The following is a 17,326-nucleotide window of genomic DNA, read 5'->3' on the forward strand; positions in this document are numbered from 1 at the left end:
AGCATGGGCCTTCTAGTTGATGAAGTTTTGCTGCCTGTTCTGTTTCTCCTGTGTTGGTCTTGTCTTTCCTTCTCCAGCATTCTTTGGGGAAGGAAAGAGGCTGCCCAGTAAATAGTGCACCACCCAGGCTTCTTAAATTTTTTCCCACTTGTGACTACTTTTTGTCCAAGGAAAGCAACACGGGTGGCAATGCTCTGAATTTATTTATTTATTTATTTATTTTAATTGAATCACCATGTGGAAAATTACAAAGCTTTCAGGCTTACGTCTCAGTTATACAATGCTGAAACAACCATCCCTTCACTAGTGCACATATTCCACCACCGAAAAAACTCCAGTATACTTCCCATCCCCCCACCCACCCACCCCCGCCTGTGTAACTGATAAATGTCACTTTACTTTCTCTTTACTTTGGTTACATTCAATATTTCAACAAAAAACACACTATTATTGTTTGGAGTTCCCCACCAGAATCAGATCTGCTATGAAGAGATATGAGTTTGCGGCCGCACAGTTTTGGATTTCTGTATTTTAGCAACTAAATCCAGGGAAATTTCTTCCAGAAATTGGATCATTGCAAGCTTGTACCTCTCATTAGTGGTTCTTATAATATGGTGGTTACCACTCCTCGGCCCCCCCGCCCCCCCCCCTCCTCCCCTGCAAGGAAAAGGCGAGAGAGAAAAACCTTTCCCCTCCTGGTTTCCCCTCCTGGGCAGGCATGGGGCCGCGACTTAGTTTGTAGTCTAGAGATATTTCTGCAAGAAGCTGCCGGTACCAAAAGTAGTTTAGCTGGCCTCTGGAATCATGCTTGTGCAGCTGCAGTGAGGCTGCACACATGTGGCCGCTGGGATCACATCTCGGCGGAGACTCTCTGAATTTATTATCTGGTTGATTTTGAACTATTTTTTTGGTGGTGCATGTTCAGAAGTCCTTCAGAATGGTCATTTTTCTGTTTTACAACCCCTGCAATCAATTATGCACCCTCAGATATGGGTTGATGACCCAAAGTTTAAGAATCTCGACATTGGTCAGTGTAATTTGTTATATGTGTAATCGTTTCATTTTTACACCCAGGCTTCCTCTAATTCTTCAACACCAACGAGAAATAGAAGCAGGACATCTTCATTTACAGAGCAAGGTGATGAGGGTACACCTAATAGAGAGGTAAGTTTGGAAGTTTTTCTTTCCATAAAGTACCTTAAGAAACTTATCATCACAAACTATAACATAATGCTACTATTGAAAGCAAAACAAGTTATTCTGACAAGTCACATGTGTTTGTAATCGAGAATAAGTATGTTGCTAATAATTTCTAGGTTTTTTTTTTTTTATTATTAGTAACATACTTTTTTTTTTTAGACCTCTCAAGTGCTTAAGTGACCCAAGGGTCACTCCTGGTGTTCTCTATCACTCTGGGGTGGTTCAATATGAGGGCCTCGGGACGTGCAGTGCCAAGGACCTCTGCAGCCACCCAGTGGTTCTGGAGGCCCTGCAGCACTACACCTGATGATGCCCAGGGGCCATGTGCTGATTCGGGACAAAGGGGACAAATAGGCATGTGCCCTAGCCTCTGGGCTTTCTCTCAGACACAACATACTCATTACTCTTGGTTTGCAGAGTAGTCATGCTCTAGTAAAGTCTTTTCTTGGTGAGTTTTTACTTGAGCGAATAATCTACTGTATTGTTAATATTTCAGGTTTTCAGAATAATTTGAGAAGTTTGGTGAGCATGACTTTGTATCAGAAAGGGCTCAATATTTTTAGACTAGTGACTGAAAACTGTAAGGCAGTTGATTCCATGTAACTTGCAGATGGCACTATCATTCAGATGAGATGTTTTCCCCCCACTCTTCCCCCTTTCTGTGAAGTCTGGTGCAGATACAGAAAAGAGGATAAAACAAATGCATAAAACAGCTGCTTATTGCCACCACCAGGCAGAGAGAAGGATTACTGCTAGCACCTTAGTGCTCTCTTGCTATCCCCACAAGGTTGACACTGTCCTGACTTTTTGGTATTTGTTTCCTTCCTTTTCCTTAGAGTTTACTACTTAAATAAGTGTTTGAGATGTGAATACTGTGCATTAAGCATTTGGTTTGTTTTCAGTTTGGGGCTGTTGTTAAGTTAGGCTACTGTGTACTGCATTTATTTTGGTATGTGTTTAGAAGTAGAATCTAGGGCTGAAGGTGACACACTTTTTTAGTAATCCCCAGCCTGTTTAAGAGTGATTGCAAAACTTTATCTTCTTGCCAGTTTATGGAACCTCTAGGCAACAGAATTTCATTTCTCACAGTTCTGGATGCAGGGTGATCTGTGATCAAAGTGCCAGCAGGTTTCTGGTAAAGGCTGATTTGTGCACCTGTTATCTCATTATGTCTTAGCACAGCTTCTCCTTGGTTCTAGAACCTAGAGAGAGATGGTGATGGGAGGGGCAGAGTTTCTTTCCCTTTACGTGTTATTTCCTTGTGATCTCATCTATCAATTCCTTCTGAAGGTTTCCCCCTGAAATATCAAATCAGGGATTAGGGCATCACATAATAAAATATGAGAACACAGGCGATTAGTCCATAGCCTTCCTACCTTGTTATTCTGGAATGTTTGTTTGTTCTTATTTTTATTTTTCTTTTATCTTCTTCTGATTTTCTTTTGTATTTGGGGGGTGGGGTGGGGAAGGCTCTGGGTCATTCCTTGCAGTGCTAAGGGGTATTCCCGGCTCACTGCTCCCTGTTGGTGCTCAGTGGACCATATATGGTCCTGGGAATTTGAACTGGGTTTGGTGGGATGCATTGCAAGTACCTTAACCCCCTGTACTTCTCTCTGGCTCCTATTCTTTTTCCTTTCAAGATTTTTCAGGGTTCATAAGAACAGATTCAAAACAAACAAGCCCAAGGACAGCAGAGCTAATAGATTTTTGTTTGGAATTGCATTGAATCTAGTTAGTTTGGAGAAAGTCTCAGATGTTACAAATCAAATTTTAAAGTCTGTTCAGTATTATAAGTGACTATTGTAATGAGCATTATATATAAAATTTATAAAAGTGTTAGTCTTGGAATGGAATTGGTAGGCTGTAGGGTGCTTTACAAACTTAAAACTTAAGAGTTATTTTCAATTTGCATTGAATAAAATAACTTAAAATTTCAATTAAGTTTTTTTTTTTTTTTTTTGCTTTTTGGGTCACACCTGGCAATGCACAGGTGCACAGGGGTTATTCCTGGCTCTGCACTCAGGAATTATCCCTGGCGGTGCTCAGGGAACCATATGGGACGCTGGGAATCAAACCTGGGTTGGCCGTGTGCAAGGCAAATGCCCTACCCTCGGTGCTATTGCTCCAGCCCCTCAATTAGTTTTTTAAATTGAATCACAGCAAGATACACAGTTACAAAGTTGTTCATGATTGGGTTTCATTCTTTTTTTTTTTTTTTTTTTTGCTTTTTGAGTCACACCTGGCGATGCACAGGGGTTACTCCTGGCTCTGCACTCAGGAATTACCCCTGGCCGTGCTCAGGGGACCATATGGGATGCTGGGATTTGAACCTGGGTCGGCCGCGTGCAAGGCAAACGCCCTACCCGCTGTGCTATCTCTCCAGCCCCTGGGTTTCATTCTTGAAATGTTTCAACACTGTTTCCTTCACCAGTGTACATTTCCCACCACAAGAGTACTCAGTTTCCCTCCACACCTCCTGCCCTGCCCCCGCCTCTCTGGCAGGCATTTTTCTTCTCTCTTTCCCTCTCTCCCCCCACATCTCTCTCTCTCTCACTCTGTCTGTCTGTCTGTGTCTCTCTTTTTCTCTTTTTGGGCATTATGGTTTGCAATACAGATTCTGAAAGGTTATTATGAATAAAATCACTTTAAAACAAAAAATATTAAATTCCTAGTATTCATAGTACAGTAAATTATTGTAAGCATTTCAGAGTATAGTTTTTACATTCAAAAGTGGTGTCATATATACCGTGTTCTTATTGCATATTATTATTAGTGCATATTTAAATTATTCGACAGAGTTGTATAAAAGTTTAAAACATATGCATACTTGCTTTGCAGTCTTACTTTCTTTGACCTTATTGATAGTTGCATTTTATTTACTTATTTGGACCTTCATGTAGTAGTACTCGGGGTCCAGGGTCACTCTTAGCAATATGGTTAGATGCTTAGGCCTGGCCTGGTCGTGTGGTGCTGCTTAAGCCACGTTATCCTGCTCAGGATACCAGGGTCCGTGAGGTCCCGGGGATGAAATACTATCTCTTGGTATAATGCCTTTCAGGCCCACCCTGTATAGTATGCGTCAGTGCTTCATTTCTGTTTTATGGCTAAATGTCAATGCCTTTTCAAGGAGTTTTCTTTTTGAAGTAAGACTGGGCATAAGACTAGTGAGTGAGTGAGTGTGTGTGTGTGTGTGGGGTGTGTGTGTGTGTGTGTGTGTGTGTATGTGTGTGTGTGTGTAAAGGACTCTTGTCTCTGTTTTGACATCTCTGGCCCTATGGTGCTGGGGGCCAAGGCATCATCCCCCCTTGCATGAAGCAGTACCCAGCCCCTAAGGAAATGGTGTTTGGAGTCATTTGAATCAGTGGGGTTTTATATGCTGGCTCAGTCACTTCTGACCGAGGGATCTCTAACATTAACTTAGATTCAGAGACTCATACATTTCACAGGTGCTGGGCCTGCCTTCCACTACTGAGCCCCTGTGGTATTTCAGTCTTGACTAAACTTTAACAGTGAAGCCCTCTGCACTGTAGCACTGTCGTCCTGTTGCTCATCGATTTGCTTGAGCGGGCACTAGTAACGTCTCCATTGTGAGACTTCTTGTTACTGTTTTTGGCATATTGAATACGCCATGGGTAGCTTGCCAGGCTCTGCCATGCGGATGGGATACTCTTGGGAGCTTGCCGGGCTCTCCGAGAGGGACGAAGAAATCAAACCCGGGTCAGCCGAGTGCAAGGCAAACACTCTACCTGCTGTTCTATCGCTCCAGCCCTCTGAGTCTAGATTTTTTTTTGGGGGGGGGGTGTTGGTGGGAAGTACTTTATTACTAACTCAGTCTCTATTTTTGTAGTTCTGTTGAGATTCTCTATTTCTCCTGAGTCAGTTTTAGTAATATGTATTTTTCTAGGAATTTGTAGGTTATCCAAGTTTTCTAGTTGGTGGCATACACTTGTTTATAGCATTTTCTGCCAGTGGAGGTATGAGATTTATTGATCTTTTTGAAGAACCAGCCTTTTTATTCCACCTTATTGTAGAGTTATTAAGCCATTTCCTTAGAGTTGGTGTGGCGAGTTGATTTTTTTTTTTAAATTTTATTTACAGGGTTGGGCCCACAGCCATATGGAATCTGTCATGTGATTAGAGTGTTTGGCTTCAGTTAGGAATCAAGGCCAGGCCAGACATGTGGGAGAGAAACAAGGACCAGCTCTCCTACTCCAGGTGCTGAGGGCCCACACAGGTAGCCTGTCCAGAGGGAGCTGTGAGGTGTCTGTGTCACCTCAACACTTTCAGAGAAGTCAGTGACCTACGGCTTCTTCATGGGGGGGTGCGGGTGGGGGAGCACAGCTTGGCCACCAGAGCACAGCCCTTGCCTGAGTTCACTTCTGTTGCAGTGTCTTGATGAAGGGCACCTCCTCCCGATTGTGGATCCCATAATCCTGGAGCTTCTTCCTGTCCTGCTTGAGCTTCTCGCCAGCAGAGGTTCGGGTGGCACATTCCTCCGCTCATAGGCCCGCTGATGTGCCGAATGCCCCCTTCGAGCTCCTGCCTGAGCTGCACCTGCCCTTAGGTGGCCTTCCTCAGGTCCACCACAGCCATGACTTCTCCATCCATCTTGTGCACTTGGGCTGTCATGGCCTCGCCATATTCTAGTGCTGTTTGGGAGTTCCAAAGTCACTTCCAAGGTGACCTGCAGAGGGATGTCTCAGAGCAGTGGGTCCTGCACCACCATGGTGAGTTCCTCCTGGAACACGACAGCCGCCTCTGAGTGAGGCAGTCTCTCTCCTCTGGTCCTCCTCCAGTGCCTTGGGGCAGGCCGAAAGATCACATGTTTTCTTTAGTCTCATGTGCCCTGGGATTTATCAAAAAATTCCTTGGATCTGTTACTACTTTCCTGGTTTCCTGACCTAGTATCTTTCCCTGCATCTTTCTAAATCTTGGCGTTTCAGTTGGTGATTAGGGCTTGTCCCTCCTCCCCTTTCCTTCTCTCTTCTCCTCTTCTTCCTCTGCCCCTTTATTGTTGTATCAGTCGTCTCCAGGGGTTGCACACTTTGCTGTGGTGCATAGGGAGTTGTGGCCCAAAGGATCATAATGTCAGTGGTGGTAATTGGTCTTATGGGGTGGTGCTGGGGATCCAACTCAGGACTTTCATCTATTCAAGGCAGCTGCATATCACAGGCATATCCCTGGACCCACCTTATTTGTTTGAACTGTCTACAAATTTTATTGAAAGAGCTCAGTTCTCTGTATAGACCAAATAGTTCCCGGTCTCAGATTAAAATGATTTATTCTGTGCTTGTGTTTCCACATCTGCTGAGTTTTATTTTTTTTCTTTTGCTAAGTAGTTCTTGAATACATGTTGCAAGTAAAGAGTGGGCTGGACTTGGTAGACAAACTGGTGGTACTCTTACTCATTGTATATTACAGCCTCTGGCAAGCTAGAAATAGTACTTTCTCTAAGTCAGAGAATTCAAATACTTGCTTAGAAGAGTCTAAGAGTCTAACTCTTGCTTACACTGTATTCTGTCCCTCCCCTAATAGAAGAGACATTAATTCATTATCTTGGAGGCTAGAAAATTCCTCAGGCAGGCAGTAGGGCTTAGTTTTCCTTTCATTTTTATTTTTTATTTTTTTGTTTTTGAACCACACTTGGCAGTGCTCGGGGCTTACTTCTGGCTCTGTACTCAAAGATTACTCCAGGTAGGGCTTGGGGGAACATATGGTTTGCTGGGAATAGAGCCTGGATCAGCCACGTGCAGGGCAAGCACCCCAGCCACTGTACTATCGCTCTAGCCCTTACTTTTATTAATTTTTTTAATTTCAATTCACTTATATATAATTTTAGGGCTTAATTTCTCTTTGATTCTTAGTTGAAAAGATCTGGTAAAGTTCCTTTTGATTTAGTACTTCAAGTCAGTACTAAAGTGGGCCTCTTGGTGATGTTGAAGGGAGGTTTTGAAAAAAGCTTTTTGCTAACTTGTGGCCTCCAGTTCTCTGAGGGCCTTTGTGAGAAGCCGCTGTCCCTGGAGAGGCCTCCTGGCCCAGAACTGAACCACACCTCCCGCTGGCTCGGTGACTCGAGTCTGATGATAACCCTCCAAACCCACACTGGGGCCCTGGGAATCATATTGACTGGATCAGGATTGCTGAGTCCGGGGGGAAGGAGAAAGATAATACCTTCCCCCAAATGAGCCTGCAAGTGAACATTCTAAAACCAGTGTTTCAATTAAGCTAGGAGTTGAATAGAAATTTACTGCTGATGAAATTAAAATAATAGAGTATTCTTGGTCTGGAAAGACTTTAAGACAATATGTTTAGTAAGATAAGTGAAGTAATAATTTTCTTTAAAAGACTATAAAATTGTGGAGAAAAATAGGTCAGAACAAAATTAGACCTCATGGGTATGAAAAGGAGCCAATTAGAAATCCTGAAAATGGAAAAAAAACTCATGTAAAAATATAAATCAGAGTAAAACTCAGACTGGACCCTGGTTCCAGTCCAACGGAGACTTAGGGATTTTAAAAGAATCCTACCTCTGCCAGAACCACAGAGGTTGGGAGGAAAAATTCCTGTGAGAGTAAGAGGCAGGGAGGGTAGATAGGAAACTCCCAGCATGCATCTGATCAGGCTTTTAAGTTGTCTTCATAGATCTTTAGATTTTTGTACTGTGAACTGTCAGTGTACACTGGCTCAGGGCTCTATCTCTGGCACCACCAGACCAGCTGAACAGAAGCCTTGAATCCGTGTCAGTTCCACTGATGGCTTCTGTCAGTGACCACATTGCTGGGGGGAATGGAATTCTTAGCAGACTGGGATTAGAACCAGAACAAAGTTTAGGAGGTGGAGCGAGGAGCCCGTTCACTTGAGAGCCGGTGCTGGTAAGGCTTGCACAGACAGAAGGAGCACACGCCGCGGACAACCACCAAGGAGAGGTTCCTTCGGCCTTGGGTAGCTGGCATGATGACTGACTTGGATAGACTGTGTTTTTACTTGGAGACAGACTGCTGTATGAATTTTTATTTGGCAGCATCTTTTGAAATGGCCAGTCAGTGTGTTCTTTTAAATACTGGGCATCAGCTTTTATGTTTTTCTCCTAAAATTTCAGATGCACTCCTAATTGTAACATGTAATTTTATCACTATTATTATTATTATTATTATTTTTTGGGGTTGGGGCCATACCCTGGCTATGCTCTGTAGAAATATATATACATGCGAGGAAGGGATGTGTGTTCATGGGCTCTCTGGGTGGCTCTCTCGCCACCTGCATTTGCTGCTCTCTAGCCACTGGAGAGGACTGGACTGGACTGGGACAGCTGAAGGAAGAACGAGGACCAAGCTGGTTGCTGATTAATTGCCATTTATTCAATCTCTCGTCTCTCCCATCTCATACACTCTTCATTTCTTGCCCCTTATTCCTAGATCCCAGATCCCTGGATTCTGACTCTGACTCTCTTTGCTCTTACAGTCTTAGTTTATATTGCAATCACATAGGGTGGTGATAAAAAGGTGGGGTTGAACATTAACAAATCAACAAGGAGAGGTAAGGCCACCCCTCCAGGAGATTAACTCAAGGACAAAATCTCATCTAAGGAGATTATTTCAGACTACTAGGAGATCCGCTTAAGGGTGGGATCCCATCCAGAGTGTGTTCTTTCTTCTTTCCTCAGTTAGTAATCCACTTAAATTACTGCCACTGTATCACTCTCATTCTGTTGATCAACGATTTGCTTGAGCAGGCACCAGTAATGTCTCCATTCGTCCTAGCCCTGAGATTTTAGCAGCCTCTCTTTACTCGTTCTTCCCAGTGGTGCCACATTGGAGGCTCTTTTGGGTAAGGGGAATGAGACCCATGGTTGTTACTGTATTTGGCATATCGAATGCACCACAGAGAGCTTGCCAGGCTCTGCCATGCGGGCAGGATGCTCTCAGTACCTTGCCAGGTTCTCTGAGAGGGAGAACTAGGCTATAAGAGGTCTCATGGACGCATGCTTCCAGAGTGTTGTCCCTGGATCTTGGCCGTTGATGGGAATACAGGGGTGCCGGGGGCAGTTTGTGGGTGTGGCTGCCAACCTACTGGAAAATGGGGGTTCTGGGTGGAATCCACTTAAATCATTGTAGTAAATCTACTTCTAGTCTTTCTAGCAATGTCATTCTGTATGAGCACAGTAAGAGATATATCAAACTTAAAGTTTGGTTCTTCCTGAGGACATTCACTATATATTCCAGACCACAGTCCTCAAGCCAGGTTAGTCTTCCTAACCCCAGCAGGGTCCTTATCCAATTACCTCTTTTGGGTCATGACAGAATTTGTCCATGAATGTGCTCTTAACTTATAGTTAAATATTATGGCGCTTTGCCTGGCCCATTTTGTGCCAGGGTAGCTCACAGCTTCCCCTGGGTCCATTCAGTCCCTTGTCGGAACCCTACTTTTGGGGTGCTAGGAACTAAGGGCAACTGAGTTGAGAAAGCAGATGCCCAGGAATAAATATTATTCAGAATCAATCAACTCCCAAGTTACAAAAGCATAGTATTAACTGTCTCCCTGTGTCCATACAGAAAGTACATTGCTTTAAGGTAAACCATGCAAAGGACATAACTTACAATACCAGTTCAGTGTCCTTAGAAGGATCTGATTTTACAAGCTAACAGAATCTGATTAGGGGAAAAGGTGATTAACTGGTTGGGGAGAAGGGCACAGAGAAGAGTTTACAGATAAACAAAGGAATGGGAGTTACTCCGGAGTACTATGATGGGTGTAACCCGATAAACCTAAGTTCTCTGCAGCAAGGCTGAAAGGACAAACCCGATGTTATCCTACAGTGCTCAGGGCTTACTTCTGGCTCTGCACTCAGCGGTCACTCCTGCCTGGGCTCAGAGAACCATATGGAGTTCTGGTGATTGAACCCTGGTCAGCCATGTGCAGGCACCCTGCCCACTGTACTGTTTCTTCATCCTCATAAATCAGTTTTTTTGTTGTTTTTGTTTCAGGGTCACACCTGGTGAGCTTAGGGCTTACTCACGGCTCTGTGCTCAGGGCTAACTCTCGGTGGTCCTCAGAGAACCTTCTGGGGTTCTGTGATTAAACCCAGGTTGGTGTGTACAAGGCAGGCACCTCACCCGATGTGCTATCTGGCCCCATTAAAGTAAATTTTTTTTTTTTAACTTTTTGGGTCACACCTGGCCATGCACAGGGGTTACTTCTGGCTCTGCACTCAGGAATTACTCCTGGCGGTACTCAGGGGACCATATGGGATGCTGGGAATCGAATCTGGGTCGGCCGCGTGCAAGGAAAACGCCCTACCTGCTGTGCTATCACTCCAGCCCCAAAAGTCAGTTCTTAACCAAGGAGTGCCAGTTATTAGCTACCAAGTATAAAAATACTTACGTGTGCTGGTCCTCTTTCTCAGTAAACTAGTCTGTAATGTACAGCCAGCAAAGCCATAGTGAAGGCTCTGTATAATACTCAGCATTGCGGGATTGAGAGCAAAGTGCAAGTTCTTCTTCTTCTTCTTCTTCTTCTTCTTCTTCTTCTTCTTCTTTTTTCTTTTTGGGTTGCACCTGTCGATGCACAGGGGTTACTCCTGGCTCCTGCACTCAACAATTAATCTTAGTGGTTCGAGGGGGCACCAAATGGGATGCTGGGACTCGAACCTGGGTTGGCCGAGTGCAAGACAAACACCCTACCCGCGGTGCTATCGCTCCAGTCCCACAAAGTGCAAGTTCTTGAGCCTATGTCGAAGTGTGCTTTTATAGAACATCTGACTAGTGTATACTACGTAGTTCTAGTTGGTGTTTCCGAAGATTTTTTTTTTTTTAAGGAGATCCTATGTCCCTTGGTGCAGCTTCTCTCAAGGCACCGATTACCTGACTCTAGTTCTGTCACAGCAAGAAGGTGACCATGGTGAACTGTGACAGCAGGGTCACCTGTGTCACCTGTACTCATTACATGTGTGGGAGTAGTTCTGTGTCTGTTTATCATGTATAGATTGGTGTAACTTCATATCAAAATGTTTATTTTGATTATGATTTCTCACGCATTTCCTTGTGATAGTCTTTTGGGTAGTATCTAGTTTCTGAAAGAAAGCTCAAGCAGAAAGTATAATGGAGCTTATCCCTAAATTTTTAGAAGTTTCTGTATTAACATTTTTTTTTTCTTGCTGTGATTTGGAGGATACGAGTTTTGTATGTAACAAATGAGTGTTGAAAGTTTTAAATGTTTCATTTGTCCCAAAGTGCCATGCTGTCTATGAATGTGTAAGAAATGAATGGCTTTTCCTTGGTTACACTGATAGTTCATGTTCATTACCATACGTTGTTCTCTGGTGTAGATTCTTACACCAAGGTGGTAGGCACATGTGGTGCCTATTGCATATATCATTTGTGACACCAAGAAACAAATTATGTCGGGTCACTGAGACCCTTGATAGATCAGTGGTGTCCCTGAGCTTTTGTTGCATGTAAGGGTGGAGTGGTGGTGGTGGTGATACTGGCTACTGTCATGTTGTTCACATTGTGTGGTGAGAATACTTTGCAACTTACCCTTATGATTTGTTTTCATCATTTGTTTTATTTTTATACCTCTGCTTATTACACTGAATGAGACAGCTACTAGCCGGGATGATAGCAGAGCCTGCTTTTCTCTCTGAGTATACTATCTTTGCTTTGGATCCCTCCAAACATCCTAAAACACAGATTGACAGTGTGGTGAGTCCTTCCACCGCTTTCTGCATTCCCTTTGTGGGGAAGCAAAGCAATTTGGTAATTCTAGAAGCAGTTCTCCTATTGCTTGTCACTTACCATCTCTCAAAGCATCTTCACTTCCCTGTTGCTAACCCAGTTCTAAAACAATCAGAGAGTCTATTGTTGAATTTTGATGGCTGGTGTGTGCTTTGTGGCAGCTTTTTAACAGCAACCAAGTAACAGCTTCCATTAATGGAGCTAAGACTGCCTTGTCTTGGTCTAAACTCTTAACATTTTCTCCCCTAGGGAATGTTTGCCCTCTCACTGAAAAACTTTATGTATTGCTAGAACTCTTTGGTCTACCATTGGTGGGGCCAAGACTATTTTGAGATATGACTCAGAATTTTAAGAAAAAATTACTTTGTTTGTAGATTCACAATTAAACTATATTGAGTAGGCAGACAGTGAATTGTCTGCCTATTGTAAAAAATAATTGCCACATACAGCCTGGGGAATGTAGCTCTAGAACACTTGCCTTGCATGTGTGAGGTCCTGGGTTTCAACCCTGATATTGGAAGAAAAAAAATGATAAAGGATCACATTTCTACATATTAAACATCTGAAAGGAAAGAATTATTTCAGTGTTTTTCTAACTGACTCCATACAGTATTGAATTTGTACACACCTTAGGAAAGTGTCTTTGTTTTGAATTTTGTATACACTGTGAGAGTGTGACTTTTCTTCTTGCTTAGAGTCTCCAAGTTCTTTTTATTAGGGTGAGGAATGTGTTTGGATCACACCTGGCAGAGCCTGTTCAGTGCTCAGAGGTCACTCCTGGTGGTGCTCAGGGACCATGTGGGGTTAGTTGCATGCAAGACAAATCCCCTAACCTCTGTACTATCCCTTTGGCCCCTTAAAGAACAAACCTTTTTGTTAGTTTTTTGTTAGTTTATTGAAGTAGCATTGGTTTAAGTACTCAGGCTCTAATTTCAGCAAATTAAAACAAATGTGTTTAATTGCTCACTAAAGAGAATTAGATGAGACATTGAATCAACTGGGGTTGAGATATTTTATTAACTCTTAAAACTTTTGTATTTTATCTTTTTGGGTTTGGGGCCACATCAAAACTGTGCAGGATTTATTCCAAGCTTTACTCCTGGCAGGCTCAGGGGACCATATGGAGTGCTGGGGATGGAACCTGGGTCAGCCATGAGCAAGGCAAGTGCCTTACCCGCTGTACACCCTCTGGCGCGGAGGTCTTGTTTTGAAAACTGGTAATGAAATTAGAGCATTTCTATAGATTAGAGTCTGCAAAGAAAGCAGGGCCTAGGAGATGGTTCAAAATGTTGGCGCACCTGCTTTCCACGTGGGAACCCCACGTTCCAACGTCTCCTGAGCTGTGCTGAGAGCAGCCCCTGAATACTGAGCACTGTCCCAAGAGTAGCTAGCCTCTGACTACCACCAGGAATAGCACAAAAATAGTAAGGAGTGAAAAAGACAAGAGAGGAGGTAGCTACGTGGTGGAGCCTCGTACCCTGGTCATTTGAGACTCAGGGTTCAGTACCTTGCTCTGCATAGCCTTAAGCAAAGCAGAGTCTAGCACTGGTGGCCCCTGAGCTCCATAGGCCTCTGTCGAGTTGCATGGAACATGGTATGGATGCATGGCCCATACCACTGGGCTAAGTGACGCTAGGAGCTGGGGATATCCCCTTCTTCACTCAGTTCCACCCCAGGTGTTTTTTTTTTTTTTTTAGTAGAAAAAGCAGCCCAGAGTGAAAATGGGATTGCTAGTGATGCTTGGATCTCAGGCCACACATAACAAACAAATCACTAGTTTCAGGATTTCCAGTTTCTGTGAACTTACCAATGTATTTTTCAAATGTAAAATGATAATGCTTTTTATAAAGTTCATGTTAAATAATTGATACTTTTTTTTTAAAAAAAAAAGCTTCATTCACTTAAGTACATAAAAGGAATTTGAAATCCTAGTTCAAACACTTACCTTTTTGGCCTCCCTGGTGGTTCTCAGGTTCTTCTGTGAGCCTGTGGGCCCCTCCCCACAATTCCGGGCTAACTGGGCAGGCAGGTCAGTGCAAGGGCCCGAGCCTGCAGTGCTGTTGGAGCCTTGCAGTACCCGGGGGACCCAGGCCACAGCTGATAGTGCTTGACAGCCTCCAGGGCTGCATCCCATGATGGGGTGTGGTGGGAGGGGTCACGTGGTACTGGGAATCAGACTGTGGTTCACTGCATGTAATGAATGCCCCTTCCTCTCTGGGCCCTTGAGATGCTAGTTAAGGAGCTGGGGACACAGCCCAAACAGCTAGACTGCTTGGTTTGTGCGTGGGAGCCCCAGGAGTGGTCTCCCAAGTACCAAGTCAAGAGTAGCCTCTGACGACTGCTGGATGTGGCTCAAAGAGAAAACAAAGAGAAAATAAAACTTTATAAAAAACAACCTAACCTGGGGGCTGGAGCAATAGCACAGTGGGCAGGGCATTTGCCTTGCACGGGGCCGACCCAGGTTCGATTCCCAGCATCCCATATGGTCCCCCGAGCACTGCCAGGAGTAATTCCTGAGTGCATGAGTCAGGAGTAACCCCTGTGCATGCTGGGTGTGACCCCCCTCAAAAAAAAAGCAAAACCAAACAAAACCAAACAACCTAACCAGAGTAAAAAATGTTACATAATCTTAAGGTTTGTAAGAAGTTTGTTTCTTTTCTTTTCTTTTTTTTAAGTGTGCCTGGGAACCTCACACATGTCAGGGAAATGCTCCATCACTAAGCAACTTATTTTTACATTTTGGCTGGCTTAGACAGAAAAGTATTTCCCCCCACCCCCAGAACAAAGGGAAACTTTTTTTTTCTTTTTGGGTCACATCCAGTGATGCACAGGGGTTACTCCTGGTTCTGCACTCAAGGAATTACCCCTGGTGGTGCTCCGAGAACCATATGGGATACTGGGAATTGAACCCGGGTTGGCCTTGTGCAAGGAAGATGCCCTACCTGCTGTGCTATCGCTTCCAGCCCCACAAAGGGAAACCTTTATGAGAATAAAAGTTTGGTGAGGGTCTAATTCATGACATGAATTCAGTTCACCAATCACCAGTGTTTTTTTTTTTGTTTTTTTAAATTTTTTATTGAATCACCATGTGGAAAGTTACAAAGTTCTCAGGTTTATGTCTCAGTTATACAATACTCAAACACCCATCCTTTCACCCGTGCCCATATTCCGCCACCAAAGACCCCAGTATACCTCCCACCCCCGCCCCCCGCCCCCATCCCTGCCTGCTTAGTTGATACATTTCACTTCATTTTCACTTTACCTTGATTACATTCCATATTTCAACACAACATTCAGTATTGTTGGAGTTTTCCCCCAAGAAAGACAGCCCTACTGCCAATGCAGCATTTGATAATTAGTTTTCCATTGCTGAGACTGGAAAGATATGAAGTCCCGTTGTTTCAAGTACATAGAATTTTTCCCCTCTCCTTCCCGCGCCACCAAGTTCGTGCCTGCTTAATGAATAGTCCTCATATTATGGCTGACACCACGCCGCCCAACGAGAAAAAAGGATATTTCTAGTCCTCGGCCGGCGTGGGGCTATGGCTTAGTTCAGTCTAAAGACATGGTTGCAAGTAGTTTCTCGAACCGGAAGTAGTCTAGTTAGGCTCCAGATTCTGGTTGATCAGCAGCATCGCGGCCACACAAAAGTGTGGCCACCCGGGTCGAGTCTCGGCAGAGCATGCGCAAAAATATGGAACACTTCACGAATTTGTGTGTCATCCTTGTGCAGGGGCCATGCTAATCTTCTCTGTATCATTCCAATTTTAGTATATGTGCTGCCGAAGTGAGCACCACCAGTGTTTTCTTAATTCAGCATTTTGCAAAATGAATCCCTCTGCCCCAAATTCTAAACACCATTGCATCTTTAGTGTCCAATAAATAATTATTGAAACACTGGAAAAAATATAACCAAAGATGAAGGAATCTATCTGTGTGTGCTATTAAGTACAGTTTGGAAGTTTTTCTTTCACCTGAAAATTGTCTTCAGCAGAAAGCAGTGGGGCTCTCAGATATTGGTATGAGGTAGTTCTTCAGGCTTCTCTTTGGGAGAGGCCCTCACAGGTCTTCTTCTACTGAAGGAAGTGCCTAGGGGGTGAACAGCATTTTATTGAGTGTCTTTTATCAGCCAAGCAAAATATTAAGTCCTGGGGATGAAGGGAAGTTCAGGATTCTTGCCCTCTTGAGAGTGTGGGAGACAGCATTTTCATCATAAACTTACAAGACTTACTGTCCCAAGGACTTATGATCCCAAGGATTGTAAGTTCATAGAGGAAAGTACAGGCATAGGAAATATGTTTGCTCTTCAGGCAAGCCAGGTGAAGCTTCACAAAAGAAGAATTATTGGACAAAATTTGCTGGGTAGAAATGGAAAAGCCATCATGACAGATGACAAAATGTCTGATATTGCTTCTAGCAATTCCTTATTCACCTACTAATATAAAGCAATGCCTTCTTCCTTAGCAGTCCCATTCTGCATTTATTTAGGTATCTGATGTAGCACATAGTTGAAATAGTAGATGCAGGAGAGGGAAAAAGTCTTAAATGTGCTGTTTGTTTGATAGGAGATAACTCAGTCAATAGCAGAGAAACTTAAAAAAAAAATACGACAGTCATCCCTTAAGTAGTTAAAATAAGGACTCTTGCCGTGCTTCCTCCTTAAATACTTTACAGAGTCCTTTCAATAGATTGATTAGCTAAGGGAGTTATGGATCTTACATATATATATATATATGTACACACACATATATGTGTATATATATTATCCTAGTATCTTTAACAATGATCTGGACTGGGAAGCATTCATTATGATACTACATATTTATGTCAAATATATAACTTCTGGTTCTTTAAAGTGACAGAACAGGAAGATAAACCTAAATTCTTATGTCCTACTACCCTGTCTCCCTCTATAACATTAAGGAAATGAATTGATAAAGTTTGCATTCTTTCTGATTTTTCGGGGTGTTGATCAAATCAAGTGCTTCATGCATCGGAGGCGTTGTGTTCTGCCACTGAGCCATACTCTTGATTGTGATATCTTAGTACTTTCTTAGGGAAAAATTCAAGCTTATTACAAAAATGGAACTATTAGTAAGTACTGGTCTGAGAAGTACCCAACCTTCTCCCTGCACCCATTACTCAGGATTACAGTTAATAACTTTTGGCCATTTTGTTTTATTTCCACTCCAACCCATCCTTATCTACAACCCCATCACTCTCCCACACTCAGCTTCCCCACTGGATTATTTGAAGCAATTTTTTCCAGAAGTTTTAATTCATCTCTAAATATTTTAGTATGTATTTAAAAATAAAAAGACTAAAAATATATAACCACAATACATTTATCATATCTCAAATTAGTCTCTTAGTATCTGATGTTTAGTGAGAGT

At 43.2% G+C, this 17,326-nt stretch overlaps 1 protein-coding gene, 1 non-coding gene and 1 pseudogene across 2 annotated transcripts in view; 1 reads left to right on the forward strand and 2 right to left on the reverse strand.

Moving 5' to 3' along the window:
* GOLGA4 (golgin A4) overlaps positions 1 to 17,326 on the forward strand; it is a 110,950-nt gene that overhangs the window by 11,768 nt on the left and 81,856 nt on the right. The window contains exons 2-3 of the mRNA XM_055134558.1: positions 1,075 to 1,164; positions 11,802 to 11,900. Coding sequence (XP_054990533.1) covers positions 1,075 to 1,164; positions 11,802 to 11,900 — 189 coding nt within the window. The remainder of the gene's footprint in view (positions 1 to 1,074; positions 1,165 to 11,801; positions 11,901 to 17,326) is intronic.
* On the reverse strand, positions 5,574 to 5,965 carry LOC101537934 (U11/U12 small nuclear ribonucleoprotein 25 kDa protein-like; annotated as a pseudogene).
* On the reverse strand, positions 15,622 to 15,728 carry LOC129404506 (U6 spliceosomal RNA). Its single transcript, XR_008629904.1, has one exon. It is a non-coding gene; the product is annotated as a U6 spliceosomal RNA (small nuclear RNA).

The sequence above is a fragment of the Sorex araneus genome, chromosome 4 (assembly GCF_027595985.1).
Source record: "Sorex araneus isolate mSorAra2 chromosome 4, mSorAra2.pri, whole genome shotgun sequence".
NCBI lineage: Eukaryota > Metazoa > Chordata > Mammalia > Eulipotyphla > Soricidae > Sorex > Sorex araneus.